Source organism: Accipiter gentilis, chromosome 20 (genome assembly GCF_929443795.1).
Source record: "Accipiter gentilis chromosome 20, bAccGen1.1, whole genome shotgun sequence".
Classification (NCBI taxonomy): domain Eukaryota; kingdom Metazoa; phylum Chordata; class Aves; order Accipitriformes; family Accipitridae; genus Astur; species Astur gentilis.
This window is the reverse complement of record NC_064899.1, coordinates 24,959,594-24,984,956: the sequence shown is the minus strand read 5'-3', so window position 1 is coordinate 24,984,956 and position 25,363 is coordinate 24,959,594. Positions and strand designations below refer to the sequence as shown.

Sequence of the window (25,363 nt, the reverse complement as noted above, 5' to 3'; positions counted from 1 at the left end):
GACTCACAGCAACCCAGCACTGGTATTGCTCTGCCAGGAGTCTGAGTCAGCCCCAGCACCGTCCACCAGCCCTTGGCTCTCCTCGCCCGGCACAAGGAGCGGACGCACTCCCGGAGGCGGTGGGCGCATATGGCTGCGTTTGGTTTGCTTGTAGTTCGATACAGGTGGGGGTCTGCAGAGCCAGAGGCAGCCTGCGGGGTCGGGGCTCGGTTTTGCTGCCTCCATCTCTTGCAGCTCTCACCAGCGAGCCGTGCGCGTAACACGCCTGCTGCTGCGAGCTGTGCAACCCGGCCCAGTGACCCCGCTGCGCTGCTCGGGGCTGGCTGTGGCTGCAAAGGAGCAGTATTGGGGCTGCTACGGGCCACGGAGGGCCAGCGCCACGGGACCCTGGCTGGACCACCGGCACGTGTGGCTTCACATCAGCACGGTGAAATACCACCTCCTTCCCTGCACCCGAATCATCAGAGACGAGCATTCAGCAACAAAGCTCCTAATTTTTATTAAAATAAAGTGTAACCTTTTATTTTCCCTTGCTCCATTCCTATAAGGAATGGCTTTAATACAGGAGTTTGCTATTATCAGTGGTACAACATACGCTGAGGCAAAAAATACCACCCAAACCAGACAAATCCCATCTTCAATACATCAGCTTTTGTTCCCTTCCTCACAGGAGGCGAATATGGAGGGTGACACTGCTTTAATACAAACGGGGGGCATCGGTACAAGAGGCAGTTGTGCTCCATTTCCCTCCATTCCCGACAGTATCCTACCTGTACGAGCGCTGGAAGACCCACACAGCGCACTGACTTGGTCCAGCTACACAGCTCCTCCGGGGAGGGGGCTGGAGAGCTCACGGGGCCGGCATCAGTAAACAAACAGGCAGATACCACCATATGGTTCATTTTCCCTTTAAATTGACTTAAATCTTTTGAGAATTGGGAAGAAGAGCCAGAACAATAATTCTCATATTTAGATGACAGGATTGTCTTTTTCTTACTAGGAAAAAAAAAAAGACAAAAAAGACTACTGGTAATGTAGAGCACAGCTGCTACGCTGCAGCTTGGGCCAGAGCCCAGTGAAGGTACCTCATAGACTTCTCCAGGTTTGGACTACTCCTGTTTGCACGACTGCAGTCAGTGAAGCCACCACGGCTGAGGAAGAGTATGCAGAACTGGGAGTCGCTGCTGGTTTAACATCACCCTTCCCTTCTCGGGCTGCGTGTAGTTCAGGTTTAGTCATCCGTTAAACACATTTTTTGATACGTGAGGAATGGAAATAGTTAACAGAAAGTGGAGAAATGGCATGATTTGTAAAGATATTTGTTAAATTCAACTGTTAGCAAAGGGAAAAAAACAAGTTAACATTCAGTACCATAGTCAGGAAGATTGTCTATGTATATTTCTGTCAAGGGGCTAAGCTACAAAGCTTAGGGTGGTAAATATGCATATTTACTAAATAATGCATACCACGCTAGAGCACAAGTCAGAGCCGGCATCTGGCAGCCCAGGCTGCGCCGCCCCATCTCTAGAGCGGACAAAACCAAGCCCCTGCGAAAGCTGAAGGGATATTCCTGCCCTTCTCTTGCCCTCACACCTCGGCTTGTCCGAGGTTTGCGTTCCTTGGCGGAGCTGCCGAACCCCCCCTCGCCGTGCGCGGGGCATCGCAGCGCGGGGAGCCCCCTCGTTCAGCACCTCACGCGTGGAGTGTCGCCCAGTGGGGAGGAGGTGGCTCGCCGGCTGCTCCGCCGAATGGCACCCTGGCACAGGCTGTGCTTCACGTTACGTTCTCCTGGCTGGCTACGTTCAACGGCTTCTCCTCGGAGGTTGCCAAAATTACCTGCTCAATAGAAAAGAAAAGCCCTACGAAAAGCGATGGAGCAGAGCGGTACTTGGTAGTTTCTAGGGGCACTTTTCAGAGGGCCCTTAAGATCAGAAGTTGGTCTTTAGAGACAACCTCGTGTGTGTCTGCCCCTCAGTTACGCAGTTCAGGAGGTTCTTCTTGCAGAACGGATCTCCCCTTGTCCACTGCTTCTTGTGCTGCCGACGTAGGTCTTCAGCTGTTTCGAGTTAACAACTTCTCTTGGCTTCCCAGTCCGCCACAGGCTGACCCTCCTGCCCAGCAGCATCTGGTGGGAGTGTGACCCCGAGCCCCCGCGTGCCATCACCATCTGGGGGTTTGGTGCTCTCTTCTCCCTGGCGTACCTGCCTGCTTGCTGCTCGTTGCTGCTGCTCCTTCAGCTCACTGTAGGAACGGGAAAAGGTATGAAAGATGGACGTGACCGGGAAAGCCATCAGCAAAATCCCGCTCAAGATACTGCTCAGGGCTACCACCTGTCCAGGGATGCTACGAGGCACCATGTCCCCGTAGCCAACAGTTGTCATGGAGATCACAGCCCACCAGTAACTGCTGGGGACGCTTGTGAATTCTTGCTTGGCTCCCAGTTCGCTCTCAGCCAGGTACACCAGGGGCGAGAAGAGGGCCATGGCGACGCAAAGGAAGAGCAGGAGGAGCCCGAACTCCCTGGTGCAGCGGCGGACGGTGAGCCCCAGCGTCTGCAGCCCCAGCGAGTGCCGTGCCAACCTCATCACGTACAGGATGCGCAGAGCCCGCAAGAAGCGCAGCACCAGGCCCACTCGTTCCAGGTACTTGTTCCCGGCTCCCCCGCTGGGCTTGCTGCTGTTTTTCGTGGAGACCATATCCACCGTGAGAGAGATATAGAAAGGCAAGATGGCCAGGATGTCGATGATGTTGAGGGGGGTTTTCAGGAAAGCACACTTATTCTCTGCCTGGATGGATCGCAGGAGGAACTCAAATGAAAACCACGCCACGCACACCGTCTCCAGCACAAAGATGTCGTAGCACTTCTGCGAGCATTCACCCTGGGAAGAAGAGGAGCAGGGAACACAGAGAAGGGGGAAGAAAAAGATTTAGCCGGAGAGCGAACCGAAGAAACAAAGAGTGGCAGTTCTTAAAGGAAAGCACCGTGTGAAATCGATATGAATCACGAGGTACCGAAGTAAAATCATCGCTGCTAAGAGCAGCTGGAACGGATAACTGAAGCTAGAGCTACTAGCTACGTGTTTGGCTGCAGGACAGGTCAACGACGCTCAGGAGCATCCCGAGCCTGCCAAGAATTTGGTGCGATGGTATCAGCTGTCGGCCAGGGAGCCCGCTGCTGAAAGGCCAGTGGCTCACACCTCATTTCTAACCAAGCCTTTAACACCCTTTAGAAAGGATTAGTACAGGATTCACAGATTTTAATAAATGAGTGATCCCTCCCTCCCTTTCTGATCAATAATAAATTGCTTATAAATGGCTCATAAACACCTACAGCATTTTATGTTATGTGCTTGGAGTCATCTTTAATCTATTATTCAGAGAATGTAGATCATTTTTTTTTTTTTATATTGCAGTGAACATTTATTAACACACTAGCCCTATAGTCGAAAGCTTATATAAAGTATTGTTAAATGTAGGTATTTCTAAAAGAAAAAGTACCACAAGAGGGAGGGCCCGGAGAGATTAACCTTTTTAATTGCCTCACCTGTAACAACTAATGACCACGACGCCCTCCCCAAGCCTTCCAGGGCACTGGAAGAGGGGCTCTTCCCTGCAGGCTCACTTAGTGGAAAATATACAGAGAACTCTGGTTCTTCAGTTATGATGCCTGTAAACAAACCAGCCTTGGCACATTGGAACAGCAATAAACAATAATGCTGGTGATGACTGCTCTTTGATTCTTAATTCTACAGCACAAATACTGTGGCAATTCTCTGCTACATCACGGGTAGTAACACCAGCTGAATACTAATGAGCTTCTCTAAATAAACAGATTTTGATGTGGACAATTATAGGGCTAGTGCTGTTTCCTCTGTAAATGCTCATATAAAAGTGTTAATCCTCTGGGGGCTCTGAGCGGAAGGCAAGTGTATATTTATTTAAGGGAAGTGTATATTTATTCGGTGAGACAGTTTGATTTTGAACAGTTCATGAAAACGCTTGTAAGCATGTAGGAGTCCATCCATGCCAGTGGGGTGTGCGACTCCCGCTGCATGCCACTGGTATTAGGTACCAATGTAAAACCTCGTTTTGCTCGCCTATGCTAAATAATAGCAATAAAATATCACTTGAGTGGCGAGGCTGTGTCAAGCTGGTCCCCATTTCACCACTGGAGAAGCTGAGAACCTGGCACTTCTATAAACAGTTCTGCCCACATGCTCACCACAGGTGTCTTTTGCTTGGCAGAGCCAAGGAAATTTTTACTGCACAGCACCACTTCCTAACTTCACCCTCTCTATGCGTTTATGCACAGGTTTTTCCCTGTTGTGAAAGAAAACAGCAAAGGAGAGATGAGACTTTCGCCCTTTTTGCTAACCACAGCGTTCCCCAAAATGTCGGGGAGCGACTGGATACACGTTTCAAGGGCTGCTGTGCTGCTGGCAGCAAGAGCAGTTATCATCTCACTGAGTGAGTATAAAGCCTTGTGTTATCTCAATATGATAACCAAAATGCTGAGGCACCCTCTCCATTTCACACTTAAGAGATTGAGACAATGACTAAATGACTAAATAATAGGAAAAAAATTGTGACAAGGAATCCTGAGAGACGGTGTTTACAGTCCTTCTATTAAACACGATGAAAGGCCGTAGTGCCTTGTATTTATAGATTTTTTTTTTTTTTTTTTTGTATTGCACTTTTCAATTGACATATGATGTACCTCCCACTGTCTCCCAGTGGGTCATGCTGATACGGAGAGAAAACTTACTTGTCCCATTGAAATTGCTGTCAAGATTTTAAGCATATTGCAGGGAGGAAGGATAATCTTGTTTTACTCGTGTAGTAGTTCAGATAGCCTGTCTTTAACTTCCTAATTTTGATAGGTGTGAAGACGAGAAGGAGCTGAATTTATATCTGCCTCACCAAACTAATTTGGTCATAAACAAGTATTTTTGTCACAATCATAACACATAGGACAAAACATTTTGGTTTTAGGGGCTTCGCTCCTACCACAGCATAATTAAGCTCTCAGGCTCTCCCATCAGATACAACACCAATTGCTTTCACACCACCGCACAAATCTGGCTCTGTGGGCCAGAGCCAAAGCTCACAAGGTCCGTGGAAGGACTCTGCCCGTGCCACTGTAACTTCTCACCTTATTACCGAGAAACCAGCCATCAGACTGATACTGTCCCAGAGCCCTGCTGCCTGGGAACCGCTCATCAAGATATGCTTGATCTCACACCTACGGGCAATGGTTGCGGGCGATCTGCAGCTCCCGATACTATCCTTGCACATGCACAAAAGGATCAGGCTGAGATAGTAGGAAGACAACCCATACAAGAACAGCTATGGCTTCAGCAAAGCAGCAGCAATGGCAAGAAGGAAAAAACCCCCAATAGGCAAATTTGCTTTCTCTGAAAGGTACGTCGCTACTTGGGCCGCTGTGTATGGGAACTAAGATGTAGCTCGCCTTAAGAGACCTATCTGGCAGGAAGCGTTCTGGATTCTGATGTGCATATATATAATTTTAGTGTCACTTTACTACAAGTTTAAGGAGAGTTAGTGAAGCCTGTAGAGAATTTATCCTTGGAATAGACCTACAAAGACATTAAGGTGTTTAATAGCTAATTTGGCACCTAATTCCCCCAGCGCTCTCTATTTGGGGCATAAGGAAAGGGAACTCTCCAAAGTCCTTCTGTGGATGAGTTTTGGTGTGGGAGCAAACAGGAGTGAAAATTGCTCCTCTTAACGGACTACCAGTGGAGATGACTTTCGGAAGACTCCATCTGCCCTCCCACACTCTGACATGTTTATCCTGTGTAGGTTCACAAACCTACAGCTTTGCTATTTATGCCTCCAATCTTCCTGCAGAACTACATCAAAAAAGCAAGTGCGGGAGCAGCCTGGCAACCTTCGCTCAGCTGAGCACGAGAGGCTTGGCGATAGCTGAAGCTCGGGCCGTCCAACACGGCAGAACCAAGCTGGCATCTTCGCCCACCACTGTAACGAAGAGCTGACATGTACTCCATCCAGAGCTGATGCTGGGCTCTGGCTTTTCTCCGCTCTTCCCACTAGCCACAGCAGAGAGCTGACATTGTGAATGCCGAAATGTTTACTTTCAGTAGAGTGGGGCGATAATGCTCTGCTACTCAGCATTCATTTTAATGGGATGAAACAATCCCCTCTTTTAGCTAATGCATAATTATCTTCAGCAAAGTGCTAGTCTTTCCCCGTATCGTTATTAACCTATTGTAACCTGAACAAGCCAGGCTCTGTCCGAAGGCAGTCCTGAGAATAAGAGGGTCTGAACAGGCTTTTAGAAAACAGACCTGTGTGTCAATTAACCTGCCAAAGGTCTTTTTTTTGTCACTAATTAAATGTCTTCCTGTCCCCTGGACCATGTTTCAATATCATCTAGGTATGACCTATAATTATCCTCACATGAAATCAAAAACAGTAACAGCAAAAACGTGTTTCATGCTCTTTGTGCTTTGCTTCTTTCAGCTGCAGCTGCTTTTCCTTGCAGTTTTTTCCCCTTGATTACAGCATTGTAAAAAAAAACAAAAAAAAACAAAAAAAAGGGCAATTTTTCTCTTCCAAAACTTTCAACTTTGTATTCGAGTCCAAACGGATGCTGTAATTCTGCTTAGGGCTTTGAGGTTTTTTTCCATTCAAGAAAATAAAACAAAAATGCGCAGAAAGACACACACAGAAATGGAAAAAAGCAATCAAGAATTAATCAGCCATCAGAATAAGAGAAAACAAGTCCTAACAGAATAGGATAGCATCCTGCCCAAAATAGGTCTGTATGAAAAATGTCTGTTCTCAAAAAAGATCAAGCTATACCAACTCATGGCCATAAACATGTACATTAACACCTACATACTGCTTTTCACTTTTTGTAAGCAAAATAGCTAGCTCTCATAATAACTAATCAGATTTCTTCAGCTTGTAATCTAATGGATACGTTCTTATGATCACATTTTCCTATATAGCTTTATGAAAGTGGGCCACAGGAAAGCTTTTTTTAGGTTTCATAAGAATTTGATTTCTTTTTGTCTTTTAGAGGTCTAAACAAAAAATAGCATGAATGGCAGTCACAAAGGACACCCCCATTGCACTTTTCTAGTATGAAAAGACCAACATTCTTTTTTTTTTTAATGTGCATATAACCATGCCATTAAATAAACAATATCTTTGGCTTTTGATTGCAAAAAGCAGTGGTATAATAAAAACATGTGTTGTTCTTTACAAGATGTATATGTTTATTTAGGTGTGTACATGTGTTTCTTTCAAACAACAAGTAGATTTTTTTTTCCTGTGCAAAGATTACTGGAGTATGGGGAAATATCTGCAGTTACACAGGATTTTGGGGCCATATACTAATGTCAGCTCAGGGCACAAGAAAATAAAAGAAGGAAGGTCTCAGTGAGTAATTCTATGCAGTCAAATTAAAGTGAATCTCCTTCACTAGGATTTATAGAAATTTGCTGTCAAAAAGCCAACCGCAGTATCTTTCTTCCGGAGAAACATTTTCTTTGCCAAAGGTTCCTTTGGCAAAAGGAAAATTACAAAAAGAAAAGCTGGTGTCACTCGAGTTCAAATCCAGCTGTACTCATTGCTCTGTATAGTCTGTCTAAAAATTGCAGGCATCTTTCAGAACTGTTTTGGTTTGGCTTGCAGGGTCCCTTTCACTGGTACTTCCCTGCACTGCGCCTCAGAAAAATTCTCCACTGTGTGTTGTGTGACTTCTTGACCCTGCCTTTGTCCTCTGGTCTCCTGAGAAGAAAGTCTGACTCTCCTCTAGACCCTTGCAGGCTTTGACGCCATCTCCCCCCTCCGGCATTAGAAGATGTCAAAAGCCACATCACCTCTAACCGCCCCAGTTCTTGTCTTGCTTTGCACACAGATTTTTTTTATGGTCAGCAGCTCCACAGTACTTTCAAGGAAGATGTTTCAGTGCTGCCCACTTCCCCCCTATAGTGAAGATGTCACTCCCTGTCAAGCGTGTATGTTAAGAAAAAAAAACCCCCAAACATGAGAGGCATTGCATGCAAAAATGCTTACATAAGCTTTAAATCATGACATCTCTAAAATGATATTTTTGTTCTCTTCCACTTGTCCCTTGTCACTCGAGCCTTTTGAGTCATGGATTTCAAGTGTTTCTCCGTGCCCATCGGATCAATCTCTTTTCTAACAACAACAATGTGGAACTTGAAATTCTGACGTAACCTGCAGACAAAGTCCCTGAGGCTGCTGTACCCGCTCTGCCCGCCGCCTGGACGCGGGGCTGCGGCGAGCGAGACAGCCCCCAGTCCAGCGGCTCGGGCTGTTCCCCTCCGACTGGGGCGTGAGGCTGAGCTGCCTGTTTCAATGAACGTCTGCAGGGAGATTCAGAGGACAGACAGCCCACCGCACTTCCAATTATTCAGCAGCCCAACACTTGGAGCACTTGCCTGGCTCGGGACGGACCCAGCTCCTGCTCCTACGCCTGGCTCTGTCCCAGCCTGCGGGACCCCCTGGAGCACTGGGGGCTGGGTCGCCGCCTTCTCTCGTCCCAACCAGCGCTGTGAAATGAAGAAGCCTTCCCCGAAAAAAATTCCTGCAAAACAGCAACGTTCCCAGAAACGTGCCTCCCCAACAGAACCCAAAGATTTTGCTCACACTGGCGCTTTCTGATGAAAAGCAATTTTCTGATGAAAAGTGATTTTCTGGTGAAAGCATCCAGCTAATTTTCACAGTAAGGATGAGTGCGTGACTCTTGCGATGCAACCGGCTGCTGGAAGGGCTGCAACATAGCCTGCCCTTGGGCACAGGGATGCTCCCCTGACCACCTACAGACTTGGTGACTACAATTCCATACATCTGCTGTTAAAGCCAGGGTCAGGCTGAACTCGCAGCCAGCCTGCTCCGAGTATTTCTTGCGCTCCTGAGCAAAGATGATTCAGCTACTGCACGCTCTGTCCTCAAAGCTGGCTGGCTGTGAATTCAAAGTAACGGTTTCTCTTTTTAAAGTCACCAAGGGGCCATGAAAGAGCCCTCTGCTTCTGGCTGTACATACTTTGATCTGTAACTAGAGCTCAGTTCGTGCTTCATCTTCAGCCCAGCTGCTAGAAAAGGTAACCAGAGTCTTGCCTTCACTGGGAAGGTTGTCATTAACGGTTTGCAGTTATGTTACAGACACAAGACAGCTCTTGTACAATTGTTTCTGTACAACTTCTCTTTGTTGAAGAGACAGGGCAAGGAGGTGGGCAGGAGCTATACCTACTTTAGACTTATCTCTCTGGATTTCCTTTGATCCCGAGACAGCACAGCCCCAAATCACCACTTTTCAAAACCTCACAGCCTGTCATTTTTATTCTGCCAGTGAAGCTCCAAATAAACACGGAACACCGACAGGAACAAAAGAGATGCCGAAAGACTATGGTAACTTTGGGGTGTGCTAAAATCCATGGCCAGAGTCTAATCAGCTTGTAAAATTACATGCCCTACTATTCAGCTGCAGTCATATAGCCAAGGGGTTACTGAGATACAGCTACCTGCAGGTGCCTTGCATTTCTGTCTCAAATTGCTCTTCTGCCATGCAACTACAAAGCCAAATGGTTATTACGTTCATGGAAAGCTCAGAAAAGGGTCTGGGGGTCAACGGGAGGGAAGAGAAGACCACGTGCATGAGTTTACCCATGCACTGTGGCAGCTTATGACCACCCTTGCGGACTAAATAGGTGGGAGACACAGATGGCACTCGTGATGCAGGAGGCTGCACTGTGTTTCCTGGAGTTCCTCTGCCCAATCCACCAGCAGCCTGCTGCTTTGGGCCATCTCAGCCCCAAACCGCATGACCAAAATTGGATACTGTAGATAGGACTTGGGTTTCTAAGCCATAAATATTGAGCCTTGAGACCTGTTTAACTGTCACCTTTTTCCCTGCAAATGCCATAGATGTCTTAACAGCTGGACTCTGACTGCATGGATTTGGCATATACATCTGAATTGTGGAGAAAGATACAGACGCAGGGGATTCGATCACCTACCTACCAGGCAAGACTGTTGTGATCCTCCATCTCCCTGCCTCCTTCACTTACTGTCCCTGCCACATGGAGATTATGTTCCTCAGTCCACTGTCCCGCTTCTTTTTGCCCCAGTAGAGCTGCTGGGAAGAATGGAAAGCAGGTAAGAAGTACTACAGATGCACAAAATGCTCTCTCATTAGTATCTTCTTCTCAACCAGCTTTTCTCACAGCTGCATCCACTTCTAGCACACACTTCTTCAAAAGCAACAGTATTTGTTAGAGGGAAATGAATGTTATCTGGCTCTACTTTATGGAAAGCAACTGAGAACTAAAATCTGCAAGAAGCAAACATATAAAGAAGAAACCAGACCTTAAATACCTATGAAACAGAACACCATCAACTTGCCTGATTTTTCAGATGCCTATCAGGAACAGCACAGTACCTCTCCCAGAGATGCTGGAGGGGGTAAAGACATCTAACATCCGAGATGTTAAGACATCTAACATCTTAAAACTCCTCAAACTCTGTGACTATGGCTGGTATCAACTTGAGGGAACAGTATGTGCTCCAGCAGCCAGCTGCTACTATCTCCCCCTCTGATCATACAACACACCAGGAGAGAGGGGCTATACTGTAACTTAAGGAGGAGTGATGTACCCAGGATAACATTTTATTTGAGGATACTTCTTAAGACTCTGCTCCATTCTCACCGCCTAGTGACCTCCTCATCAGCTAGTATTCCCTTCGCTTTGTATGTCTTTGGTTTTCTCATGTTCGTAATCTGCTTCACTGCAATGAGTACACACAGCTTCTCACAACCTGCGGTTTTCACCCTTGAAACAAGCCTTGATGTCAGTTCCTTCTTGCTTACCAAATACACACATGCTAAACAACCAACACTTGCATTTGGAGCTCACTGATAGGTCCCAATATGTAAGTGAAGGATTCCATTCGTTCGAGACCCACCCATGTTCAACAAGGATGATTCAAACTGGAATGAGTTGGGAGAGTAACCCAAGCTTAGTTGGGTTGGCTAGTGGAATGGAAAACCTATCATCTTAAAAACAGACAATTAAAAGCATTTGACTTGTTTACCATCATCAAGTGAAGGCAGAGTAGAGCCATGTTTGCTGTCTCTAAATTTACCAAGGGGATGAAGAGAAGCACTGTTTAATGGTGTGGTCAAATGCTCTCATTCAGGTCTACCTGGACCCCCCAAAAGTACTGCTATCTCCATCTGCTACCTGTCTGTTTACAATCCACAGCTCAGCCCACGGAACGGGACATAGGGTCATTCCTTAATCCTCTTCAGTGCAAAGTCAAACACCAGCTGACTTCGTTCAGGAGTGGCTGGGAAGGGCAACACCATCACCTCTGTAATGGCCATCAGCAGGCGAGGTAGGAGTGGGAAGGAGAGGCGCCCAAGACGCTCAGTTTGCACTAGCTGTTTGCAAAGAGAGCCCGCCACTAATTGAAAGGACGGTGTTGGCAGGAGAAAAACCAGCTACACCAGCTTTCAGAATCTGTACTCTAGAAGACACATGAGGTTCCAAAAGAGCCCCCCTGCAAGAACAGGGAAGGCCAGAGACTTTTTAAGATGAAGCTTCTCAGTTTCTGAAAATGGTGGTGTGTCTCCATGAGAACAGGAGACTGCACTCCCCTCAGAGGTCCTCTCCAAGTCCTACCTGTCCATAATGTCCAAGTAGTAAACGAAACGATGTGCTCGATGCTGCTGGAGCTGGGCCTTGGGGGGGTTCTGACACCCCTACCTGGCTTGTCCACGGCTTTCGTCTGTGCCATGTGTGTAAGATGTAGGTAAGTAGGCTATTAATAATATTTAGAGAATTACAACCTATATGTGCAAGAACAGGTTTGCTGCCATTTGTTTGAACAAATATTCTGAGTCAAAACACTGGTTTTGTACCTGGCATCCGCTTTGGCAATTTTACAACCTCTCAGTCCCATTCGGAAATTGGCTGAAGATGAACAGCTACACAGGAAGACACGGGTCCATGAGAACAAAGTATTATATTTGAAACTCATCAACTCCTATGGCATTCGGGGCAGGATTTCACAGGCCACTGCCCATATTGGCTTGCTGTCTGGCACCTTTGCCATGCAGCAGCCCCCCCCTCTGTGGGAAACACACACGGGTGACACAGCCTGACCTCAGGGGGCTGCTCAGCACGGAGGAGTTATTTATCAGAGTCACTGCCACGGACAGAGGCAGGAACGCAGGAAAAAGAACGATGATTTCACCAAGCAATGGTGTCAAAGAACAGCTTCACTTTAGAAACACTGATGTTCTTAGTGTTTCTGAGTAAAAATTACCTTGGAATTTTCTAGTTCCAGATTCCCAGAATGTTTTTCTGGGTTTTGGCCCTCTTTTTTCGTTGAAACTGAAAGTAAAAAAAACCCAAGAGAATAGTGAGGCACTAGAAGCCTCCTTGCTGACAAGTGTCCCCCTCTCCCCCTGATTTCACATGAACTAGAAATCTTCCTCCTCAGCCCATTCTCTTTTCTAGCTCTGACAGTGGCATCATATCCCCTGAGGCTTGGAAACTACAATGCTTTTTGTAAAAATCCATTCTCTGCAAACCTAAGCAAATGCTTGATCCTGAGCTTTTACGTGAAGAAGCCCAGTTACCTTGCAAATTAGCAAATCTCCTGATTTCTGGAGAATAATCCTAGCTTGTATTTTCTATCCTAGTGCTCTGAAAATAAGACAGACTCGGTTCTTGCTTGAAAAAACTTGAGCAATGGCACTTGGCACTTACAGCACACCTGCTTCTCATAAACATGGCAGGACTGCAAAAATAAAGATGGGGGATATCTCCCGTAAGTGGCAGCATAAATCAAAACACTGCAGAAGCAGAGTGGGGCTGAGTCCTCGCCAAGGGCACTTATGTGCAGTTCAAACAGTTTTCCCAGGGAATGACAACACCTAGACCCAACACTTCCCTCTGAAAGGACCAGCCCAAGAGAGACAGGGCTGTCTTACAAAGCATTCCCAACGCTTTCACGCCTACACAACCCCTGGGAAAAGATGATGCTGTGGTGGTACCTGGCTGCGCTCACAGATAGATGCAGATAGACAGTGTCTAGAACTGTGGTCTTCCTAAACCCAATGCCCTCTTTTCATCTTCTCCTCAAGCTTGTCTCACACTAAAAAAGAATCTCAGCCTTGTTTTCTCTCTCTCTCTCTTACTAATTGTATTAAAAAGAACAACTGACTCCTAACAGCATTTAAAAGCGTATTTTCCCTCTTATTTCCCCCAGTTTCCTCCTTCTTTCAATCCCTGTTTTAGAAGCTGTTCTCCTCCTCCTGCCTCCCACTCATTGCTGGTTCTATTTTAATGACCCACATTAGTTTTACTGGTTCCTGCAACCCCATACCCTACTATAAAAGTTGGGGGTGTCTGTTTTTTCTCTTGGAGAAAAGGAGGGCAGAGTCCATCTTACTCTTCTCCTCTTTCATTTTTTCACAAACCTGTTTTTTCCTCCCTCTCTTTCCCTTTATCCTATTATCTGAAAGCAAGTAGAAGGATTTGCCTATGTTGCCTGTGGGCAGATTTGCTCTCCTGCTGGTAGTGGCTGTGTCGCAGCTGGCAGTCTGCTACCGCATTGCCCTTGCACTGAAATGCTGTAAGCTGTGCTCCTGCATTTGCAAAAAGTGGCTGAATTTTTGCAAGGTGGATCTGACCACTGCGAAACCCCGCACTCTCTCATATTCTTTCTGCTCAAGGCAACAGTAACAGTGTTTTCTGTGACAGTAGCGCCGAATATATGAACTGCATGACTCTACCTTAAATTAGCTAATATTTCTACCGCATACGAAACAGGGTAAAATATCCACAGCTTCTGCCCACAGACACTCAGTGTTTGAACCTTTCAGGAGGGTGCTGTGATTTCTTTTCTGCCGTCGTTTCTACCCAGTACAGCGTGTACCAAGTTTCCAACAGGGCTCAGGATGTATTGGATGGCTGGGACCTTCACACCACTCTCTGTATTTCCTCACTGTATCCAGGCTCAGAAAACGAGCTGGAGCAGAGGGAAAAGGAGTGTGTGCGTGTGCTTGCACGGTAAGATGAGCGTACGAGGGCCCTGCCAGTGAACGGCATCCTGCTCGTGAGTGACCCACAAGCTCAAGCCTGAACAGCAGCTATTACTGGGACTAAGCCCCACCGCTAACATGTCCCAGCCCCTGCATCACCCCCCGCGAACACAGTCAGCGCTGGACAAGATACCTTGGTCAGGATGCTGCCGTCACAGGGCCAGACTCATACCACATCAGTCCTCTTCAGAAACCTTCCAGGCTTCCGAGGTTTTCTGGCTGCCCTCGCCTTTAATCGCAATTATGAACCGCCACTGCTCATTTCATCTTACTGATGACTTCAGGTCTAAATAGACACGAGGGCCAAGGAAGCCCCAGACATACAGCATCCTCGCTGGCACCTCCTGCACGGGGGGGGACAGTGCTGCTGCAGGAGCGAGCCGGGGACGGGATGGCAATCGCTCACTGAGCTGTAGGGCCAGAAGGGGCTCTGGAGCTAATCCTCTGCGGAGCAGAGGGTCTCACCAAGTGGCTCATGGATCACACACGTGGTTTCAACAGAGCCGAGACACAATGTTTAGAAGGACAGACAGAATGTATTAAAAACTCTGAGATGTACTCAAGCATCCTTAGATAAATGGTTTCCATTGTTAATTACCCACACCGTAATACACTTTATTTAGAGCATGAGTTTGTCTAGCTGCAGGTTCCAGTTATTGTTCACTGCTGTCCACAGACATTCTGCTGCTTACTGCCCTAAAAACTCTTCTACTGTCTCGCTATAAAGCAGAATTTTCAGATTTTAAATAATTCTTTTAACTTTTTTCTTCCACCTACCTGCTTAATGGTTACCAGTCTGGACACAGTATCTCAAGCCTCATGCTTTGCCTCTTAACTAGTCAGATGGGAAATTGTGTGCAGCCAGTAGTTCACCAGGGTCTCTAAATCCTTTCTGAGTACTCACTTTCCCAAAGAGTCTTTTGTCCTGGGCTCTCCACGCTCTCTACACTTAGAGGTTGCACTCTCTGCTGATGAACACGCAGTTACCTCCCCATGTTTAAATCAGTTCAGCTAACTGTGCCAGATACTTCCAATCCCTGACTAGTGTGTCATTTCTGTACTACCTGTAAACTTCATTTGCAACTGTTTTGTATTTTCTCCCAAATCGCCAGCAAAACACCTAAGTAGCTCTGGGCCAACACCAGAGACACTTGCGTGCCTTTCTGCGTACACTGCCACCGGATGATGATTTCTCATGTTGGTTTTCTGCTACTTCAAAATCTAAGAGAAATTTTTTGAACATCTAACAAGGTAGGTAAGTTTTTGAAAAATGCCATTTTTATTAAGGAAGGATGTTATGTGGCACTAATTCAAATATCTTACAGAAGTACCTACATCAGAAGGTTGGGGGTTTTTTTCAGAACTTTGTAACCTCATAAAAATTATACTAAGTTTGACTAATGAGTGGTGTTCTACATAGACTAGAATTAATTATGCTGTTGTCCTCAAAAATGTTGCCGATTATACTCGGTATCATCTTTTTCATGGTTCTACTTGGAACTAATATCATGCTTACCTTTAGAAAAAACAACAACCTTATAGTTCTCTCCTGGTCCTTTCTTAAGTCTTTGTTAAAAACCTACTGCAAAAAATGCTTTAACCTTTTTTTTTTTCATTTGTATACCACTCTTCTAACTTAATTTGTCTTGAATCTAAATGTCTCCATGCACACTGCAAAAAGTCCCCAATTTAAAAAACTTATATATTTCATCTCAATCGCCACATTTTAAGCAACAAAAATGTAAGCATTTATAATGTTAAATGATTTAATGCAATTTTTCTAAGTGCTATACACATGAATCAGCTCATTACCTCAGCCTAGCTATATGAGGTCTAGCCAAACGTAAATCTGGTTGCGTTTTTCATTCCAAACCTCCAGAATTGATAGCAACATATCCTGGAGCTCTGAGATGAAATTTCCAGATGATATTTTTATTACAAATAAATGAAAGATTTCTCTCTTTCAGAACACTAGGACAGTACTCAATAACCCCATGGAGCACAAAGACTCTTGCAAAAGGCTGTGGAGCAATCTATGGAGTAAAGAAGCGATGCTGTACCCTCAGGATATTACAGAGCAGGCTATATATACTGAGTAGTGACAGTAATTTTACAAACATGACTGGAGGCCAAGCAACTCTTATCGTGACATTGCTTCAGAGACTCCCTGGATGATTTACCTGGAAGTTAGGAGAATAAACCCACTGGTAGGTATAGATAGTTATGGTGGTGGAACCAGAGAAATATTAAAAGAAATTAAATATAGAGCATATTTTGCCGGGTGAGCCACATTGCACCACATGTAAACCAGTTAACAACATGACAAAGTTACCACTGCTTTTATGGAAGAGTCTTAGCTGTTCCATTATTTATCGCTAATGTTATATTGCAGCATATTTATACAATATTTAAAAGAAGACCTGAGCCTGCTATTTATTCATAAGAAGACATCCTGTAGTCTGAAAGAGTTCATTAGCACAGCATAAAGTTATTAACAAGTCAACAGGAATTTTGTCTTACTCAACTCTTGCATCATCCCCAAGCTAACAGTGCAGAGAAATACTCTGTTTTTTTACTTCTAAGCCTAAAACACTGCAGAGTCTCAGTTGGTTCCCGAAGTCTATGGTGTAACCCACTGTCCTCAAAATCTTCCAGGGCAGCTCCTTGCCCCATCAGGATTTCCCTCTTTACTTGGGAAAAGCAACTTGGGAGAAGACGCTGCAGTGAGTCCCAGAGTTGGTGAGAGCTCAGGCGGTAACTTTGCCGAGATGGGGAATTCTGAGCCGAGAGTCTGCAGGCTCACTGTGGGACTCTGTGCAAACCTGTTCCACAGTGCCGTGTCCCCACCCCCCAATCTAAAGGCAACTCTAGTGGAAGAAAACACAACATTCCTCCTAACCCTCCTGATACAACACAGAAAGATTTTCTTACTGGGACCATGTTTCCTTTTTTTCCTCTTGAAGGAGCTGCCACAACAGAACAACTAGATATGTCTGTAAAGTTTAAATAGCTTCAATCAAGCAGGAAAGCTGTATTTTTATTTTTTTTTTCAGGAGAGGGAGGACTGCAGAAAGTAAATTTTTACCCCCCCAAGAGGAGCAAGCAAGCCAAGGAGAAGGAATGGCGAGAGCTCTCCAAAAGTATTCATGACTAAATACCACTAGTTGTTATCCAGCACCCTGTCCACACCACCCATATCAAGAATAACCAACTGCTCCTTCAAACATTTTCTATTCATTAGCAGCTTCAGGTAGCCTTGCAAAGGGCAAGGACCATCTCCAAAAAGAGGTAGCAAAGCTGGCACGCGGTGTACTATTTGACCAGGGGGTTTCCAGGCCGCTGGAGTCCTGGGCAGTGGCGGGCAGAGCGGATGCAGTGGGCGCTGTGTTGTGCAATTGTGATGCTGAGTAGTCACAGCACCAAATGTGTTTCCCTAGTGTGTGAATACAACAATCCTGAACTCGGTAAAATAAACTGATACCGAGATATGCTCTAATGCTAACAGCTGGATTTGGATGACCAGTAAAAGAAAGACTTAGATTCAGCTCGGCAAAGGAAAGACATGTATATATAATACATCTATTTCTTTTACATTAAGGACTGTATCATTCAGATGGTTCACAGACAAGCACACTTCCCAGAAAAAATGATCAAACGACATGATCACCACTTCTTGGTATTTGCAAAGAACATTTTGCCATTAGTCTTATATTTGCAAATTCCATGGGAGTCAGATAAAAGATGCACACCACCCAAAAACCCCACACAACTCAACATTTAAGGTTTAGATTGAGCAGTGCAGAGGTTCTCGACTCCTTGATTTTAAAGCTGTGTGATCCACAGAAGCAATGTCACTTTTATCTCTCAAACCTCAACACTTTCAACTGCTTTCAGACAAACCTGAGCCGTCTGAAAGGCAACATGCACAGCAAATTTCTCTGACCATCAGATAGGAGCTGGGAGACCACACTATGATGACTCAGACTTGCACTGCAGAACTTTGCAGTTACTCCTCAGTTTTGGACTCTAAGGATATCATACCAGTAATTGCATCTTGCATGAACTAGGTTGATCTCACTTATGAAAAGAAAAAAATGTCCTTGTTTACAAACCTAGCTCACAGCCCGAGGCATGAGGAATGTGCCATGTACCTGAACAGCAGTATAGATATAATTTTTATTTCTGTTATGATGATGGTCACAGACGTTATGTTTAAAAACTTCTGTCCCAAAGCATTCACAATCTAAGTGCAGGACTACACAGAACAGGCAATGAAATTACATGAGGCAGATCGAGCACATAAATAACAAAGCAAACTTTTGCTTATTGCTGATGACTAAAGCTGTGGGCAAAGGATGCTCTCAAAGCTTGTAATTTGGACTGTGTTACCATTTTGATTTACATATCATCTGAGCAGAAAACCTACTTTAAGCTTATGAAAGAAAAAAATAAGAAACACCTTACTTTTAGTTAAAATAACTGCTCTGCAGTGGTGCAAGTCTTACGTCCCTTAACCAAGGGCACGTGAATGGGAAAGTGAATATGAATCTCATGTGTCTACAGGAACTTCCTTGTGCACAATGTTAGAGAAAAGACAATTGTTACTGAGTCATTTGGTCCTTCCCTGGCCTCCAGCCAGCTGTGGCCTGAACTGCCCAGAGCAAACACAAAATGCAAACCAGCAACCTAGGGGATCAGTAGATCACTTCAGAGGGCATAACCGGTGATACTGGTACAGCTCATGGTTTTTGCATTTAACAGCAGAGCTGAGGGGATGGTATAACGAATTCTCAGATGATCCCCAGGGAAATTAGTTAGTCCAATTTCCCAAGATTCTTTTTATAAAAAGTCACCCTCGGTGCCTATATACTATAAATAGTTATCTCTAGTACCAGCAGGGAGATTTTTTTAAATACATGTTTTATGTTGATTGCGTTGTAATTTCTAGAACAGTTTATTCCACAAAGAAAGGGAAAACACAAGCTGCAATTTTAAGACTTTCATTCATGAAAACAGACCACCTATGCATCACATAAACATGTGGCTCTAAGTTAAAATCAAGAAGGTGTCAGTATCATATGCAGAAAACCAGCTGAACAGTCACAAAAGAGAGAAAGTGCTAAAAATGAGCTCTCCAGTAATGAAAAGCTTCATTCCAGAGTCTCAAGCAGAGTGCTATCTTAGGATAGAAAGCACCAACAATAACAACTGTTTTACTCCTTTACACTACTTTTTGCTGAAATAAGTAAATGATTTAGAGTAAAAATGACAGTTTTCCCCACCCAGAATTACCTGAAACTGCAAGAGTTTTGAGACAAGATGATATCATTCTTTCAACAAAATGTCTGGCATTTCTGACACACTGAGGCCCTGAATACTTATATTTCTTCCTGTTTAGCTACCTATTTAGGTTACAAACCTAAACAAATCAATAGTTATAACCACAGAATCAGAGAATGGTTGAGGTTGGACAGGAGGTCATCTGGTCCAGCCCCCTCCACCCGCTCAAACAGGGCTACCTGGTTGCCCACAACCGTGTCCGGACAGCTTTTGAGTATCCACAAGGATGGAGACACCACAACCACCCTGGGTAACCTGTGCCAGCGCTCGGCCACCCTCACAGTGAAAAAGTGTTTCCTCATGTTCAGAGGAAGCCTCCTGTGTTCCAGTTTGTGCCCATGGCCTCTGGTCCTGTCACTGGGCACCACTGGAAAGAGCCTGGCTCCGTCCTCTTTGCACCCTCCCTGCAGGTATTTACAGACATTGATAACATCACCCCTGAGCCTTCTCTTCTCCAGGATGAACAGTCCCAGCTCTCTCAGACTTTCCTCACAGGAGACATGCTCCAGTCCATCACCTTCACGGCCCTCTGTTGGACCTTCTCCAGTATGCCCATATCACTCTTGTACTGGGGAGCCCAGAACTGGACGCAGGACTCCGGGTGTGACCTCAGCAGTGCTGAGCAGAGGCGAAGGATCATCTTCCTCGACCTGCTGGCAATACTTTACCCAACACAGCCCAGGATACTGGTAGCCTTCTCTACCGCAAGGGGACATTGCTGGCTCATGGTAAACTCGGTGTCTACCAGGACCCCCTTTTCTGCCAAGCTCCTTTCCAGCTGGGTGGCCCCCAGCATATACTGGTGTGTGGGGTTGTTCCTTACCAGGTGCAGGACTCTGCATTTCTCTTTGCCAAACTTCCCGAGGCTACTGTCAGCCCATTTCTCTAGCCTGTTGAGGTCGTTTGGGATGGCAGCACAACTTTCTGGTCTGTCACTCGCTCATCTAAAGTTTGTGTCATCAGCAAACTTGCTGAGGGTGTGCTCTGCTCCATCCTCCGGATCACTAATGATGATGTTGAACAGGACTGGACCCAGCATGGACCCCTGGGGTACACCTCAAGTTACCGGCCTCCACCTGGACTTTGTGTCATGGCCATTCAGCCAGTTTTCAACCAACCTTACTGCTCATCCAGCCCCTGCATCAACAGCTTGTCTATGAAAAGCTGTTGAGAATCATTATACGAGCCCCTCTTAACCTTGTCTGAAATTTTGTGTGTACCTTTGTGAAATGAAATCTTTAGTCACAAGATTGTTTAAAAAGCACATTCGCAATTTATCTATTCCCCATCCTCACCAATATGAAAGTTGAAGCACAGTGTGTAAATTAAGCTTAGAAGGTTAAATAGTTTCAGGCTTCTTTATGAGCTATTATTAACTTCATTATTTATAAGTCTCTCTCTCTTTGTTGTAATGTTCTTCAGCTGAAGGTTATTGAACTGTAACTTCCTATCACAGCATCTTTAATTAGACTAGCTTTTCCCGGTACGTTAGAAAGCACGGTGAAGAAGGAAGTACTCTCTGATCTTCTTCTCCTGTTTTACACTGTGGTACTACAAATGATTGAGCTCAGTGGGACTCAGGCCTATAAATGCTTTTGTGAATCAGGACAAAATGCTTGATGTTAATCTCTGAGTTCACCACCTTTCTTCTGTGATGAGGAAGACTGTCTAACAAAAGAAAGAAGCTTTCTTCAGATAGAAATGGCTGACATTTCTGTTTTCACCCAGAAAAAAAAGAATAGTCTCGTATGATGACCATCTGGCTTTCAGTTGAATCTTTCAATGTCTTTTGGCTGTTCAGCTCTTACTGTGTTGTTAAAGCTTTTGCTGTAATGCATCTCCAACTGGTTTAAGACTCCTGTGATGTATTAGCTGCTTTTCTTGAGTCACTTGATCCCTGCCATTTGTTTAGAGAGTTGAGAAGCCCACTTAAAGGCATCATATGCCTAAAATGCCTCAAGGATACTCTATGCCTCTGGCTTTTTTTATGTCTTGGAGATCATTTTTGTGGTGGCCTTGGAAGAACTCATTGCCTGAGGGCTCCTACTATGATTTTTGTCTCAGCAGTATTTTGCCTTAAGAGGGGACTTTTCACCATTAAATCTACATCTTGCATAGAAATCTCCCATTTTGAAAATTCTGAAATTAAAAATCAATTATTGCTTTGTTACTTTACATGGAAGAACCTGACTCTCTTCACAGATTTGTTTTCTTTATACATCTGAAGTGTCCCTTTCCTGAAATTTCCAGAAGCAGCTATTATGCACATTACTGGATTGGTGGGGTTTATTTAATTTAAGCAGTAAATAAAAGCTAAATGAGAAAAAAAATTGTCAAAATAAAATATATGTCCTAGTTTGGTAAGTAAGAAGTAGTTTAGGATCTGATTCTGTTAGCTTGATTGATAATTGTGCAGCATCTGAAATACACCATAATACTTCCAAAAAAGAGCAACGCTCAAGATGAATCAGGGTGACCATTAGTAAGAACAAGACAGCTATGGTACACGGGAACACAATCCTTCCCACTCTTGCTAAACCACTAAGGATTGCCACTGTCATCAAGAACATCTGGAGCAGTTAATAAAGTTACCAAAATTGTATGATTGATTCATCTTCTGTATTTTAAAAGAGAGAAGCAGGCACCTAAAGTAATGTCCTCACAGACTTGGTGAGTACTTCTAACTTTCAAGGTCCCACACTTACATCTGTGTGTCGTCACTTACATCCCTGCAGGACATCTCTGGGTGTAACGGCTGGTCCATTCAGATGATATTAAAGGACCTGGGTACAAAAAATTGCTCTCCAGTATGTTTTTTTTTATGGTTGGTTCCTCTCCCTTTCCCTGAAGCAGTAACAGGACAGATAGGTGGCACAATAAGCTTTTGTTTTCTGGAAAACACCAGCTCAAGGAAAAGGCCACTGCTTGTTAGCCGGAGTACCCACGATAGCTCTGACATGGAACCGTAACAACAGTAGTGCCAGCCAGTGAGCCTGGAAAATGTACGCACCGAGTACGGTGCGTCCTTGAAATAATATTCCCTGTTTATTTGTTCCTTAGCCAGGAGGGATGCACATACATTTTCTGCTTGTTAGGAGACTGCACCACCAGACCGAAGAGCTATCCCTGGGCACGAATTTTAAACTAGGTCCTAGGGATACAGCTCAGGATGATTAACATGACTTTGAATTCACATGAGCTCTCTTCTCTCCACACCTGTTATTTGATGAGGTGCATCGGCTTGCTAAGCCATGTACAAATGACAGGCAAGGCGTTTGCAGCCTAGGTCTCTGATCCGACAAGCAATTCCATGTGGGCAGATGCCTGACTCCTTGGCCCAGCCTTACTGAGGCTGAAAAGATCTACATGGGTATTTACATCCCTTTGTGCAGGACCAAAATCAGACACTGTGTACGACTCCTGCCATGACTAATTACAGCTCAATTATGAGTGTTGACCTGCACTGATTCAGTAGCAGGCAAAGAACTTCAGGGATGAAATAAGCTATGTAAGAAGTGTACCCTGTGCTAGAGAACCACCTTTGTCTCAAACAAAATAACTATTTCCACTCTGTCCACAGACCTTCCCTGTGTAAAGGGCAGAACAAAGCCTATTTGCAGGAGCTCTGTGCTTTTAGAATTGAAGGGTACAGAAAAACACCAAATCATTTATTCTGATCTGTATTGCAAGCATTTCACCTTTGGAACCTGAACTGAAATCAGTAATTTACTTTTGACTCAAGTAGAGTGTGTTTAGCTGAAGGCTACCTTTCAGAAGGGCACTGAGCTTCCAACTGTATACATCAAAAAATACAAAATCCACTAATTTTCTTCCTAGTCTGCCCCAATAATTAATCACTGGGGTATTAAATATTGGCACCTAGTTTCCCATATGAATTTACCAGGATTCAGCTTTTAACCATGCATCCTTTCCCTGCTTAATTTAAAGGTCTTTCAGATGATACAGTTCTCCTCCCCCCATAAAACCCATTTATTTGCTTAATCCACTCACCTTCCTTTCAATAATCTAAACAAACTGAAATATTCAAGTTGCTTATTGTATGGCCTCTTCTCCAGGTGTCTAATATTTATAGGTTTTTTCACCCTCTCCAGTTTTTCAAAACACCATTTAAAAATATGAACGTGAGAACTGACTGCAGTATTCCAGTGTCAGTCTCACTGATGCCGCATACAAGCACAAAATCATCTTTCAGCTTCTAATCACTACTCGCCAGCTTAGATATTCAAGGATCACATTAACCCTTCTGACTTTAGGCTGCAATACTGCAATTACTTTCAGTTGCTTGTACCCTAAATCCTATTTAGTCTCATTTGGGGAATCAGGCTCTGCTTTTGCAAGAGCAAGCCTGCATTCATCTTTATTGTGCAATTTTGCATTTGGCTATGAAAATGTGCTCCTTTTAATGGCCCCAGTTTACCAAGAAATCCAGGCTTCTCTCATATGCTTGCTCTACCCTCACTATTACCCTGCTCCGCCCAACCAGTATTATTAGCCTATTATTATGAGTCCCTATTTATGTTCAGATTAGTAAAAATACAAGGTGCCTAAACCCTGGTAATTCTGAAAGCAACTGTTCAGCTCTCACTTAAATCCAGGAACATCCGAACACTAAATACATCTCAGTTTTCAACAGTAAAATGTCGCTTGTGCTTAAAATTCCAGCACACTGGAGCACTGTTAGTTAATTACAGTAAAAGGCACATGTTTTGGAAATTATCATTTTAAAAAATTATTAGGACAATATAGTTTTTAACTAGTACCCAGTACTACTATCCTCAAATTATAGATCATAAAAAGCCTTTAAAATAAAGACCTTATAATAAATCCAATCTCAAACAACATACCAAATGTTCTGTCTTTTTTCCTGCCTGCTACTGAATGAGCCTGATTCCACATGAAACAACTCAGCTGATATGTAGCCTGAGCATACCTCACAAGCGAAGGGTGGGTTTAACTGCACACAAGGTACTCAGTCAAATGCAGGGGTCTCTCTGGAGTCACTGGACCCATTTTCCATCAGAATGCTTTTTACTTTCGATGCTACAAAGCAGTAAATGCCTCCTGTCAGGTAACGACCACTCTTTTCTGCTAGTGGCAGTGAGCGATGAGCCATTCGGCACTTGGGCGACGGCACACGAGAAGGGTTCTGCTTTCAGGACAGCTCAGCCTTCAGCTGAGAGGCAGAACTCGACGGGGTGAAGTACTGTAGCTGAAGTTCACAGTCACCTTTAATGACCGTGGGGCTGGGAAATAAGCCCAAACGTTTAGTGTCAAGCTCAGATATGAGTAAAACTAAAGAGGCCATGAACTCTTCGAAAAGCCCCCACCTCCCAAACCCCTTAGATTGCATTTCAGCACATATTTAATGAAAATGTGAATGCCCTCCTCTATCGATCTTCAGATGAGCTCTCACTGGCCTACATACAGCTAATCCTAGGAAAGCAAACTACTTGCACAAATAAGGGACTAAACCCTTAGGAAATTTGTTGAACTAAAGAATAAACAAAATATCCATAAGACTTGATTTTCAAGGGCATGGAGCATCCACAGCTTCCACTTGAGAATAGTAAGCATATCTGAAAATTGGGACATTTGCTTTGTTTCTGCTGTTAAATTGCTGCCTCAGCTGCCCTGCCCTTTACCTCACCTATAGCATCAAAATATTTTCAGTGTGGTTTTAACAGTGGGGTACTGACAGTTCATTCAAAATGGTATGTTAAAGTACCTTTAAGGAAAACTGATCTCTTAGCTCATAACCTAACTTCAAAACATTAAGCCTCAAGCAAGGCTGATTTTTATACCCACAATAGCTAGTTTGTCATCTGGTTAGAGATGGCAGAAAACAAATCTGTTGGGTAAAGCTGCCTGCTGGTG

General features: G+C 44.5%; 1 protein-coding gene across 1 annotated transcript in view; it reads right to left on the bottom strand.

The window, feature by feature from the left end:
* Positions 1–532: 532 nt before the first annotated feature.
* The window catches only part of KCNG2 (potassium voltage-gated channel modifier subfamily G member 2), a 61,103-nt gene continuing 36,272 nt past the window's right edge, over positions 533–25,363 (bottom strand). Inside the window, exon 3 of the mRNA XM_049824206.1 lies at positions 533–2,879. Coding sequence (XP_049680163.1) covers positions 2,067–2,879 — 813 coding nt within the window. The 3' untranslated portion in view covers positions 533–2,066. The remainder of the gene's footprint in view (positions 2,880–25,363) is intronic.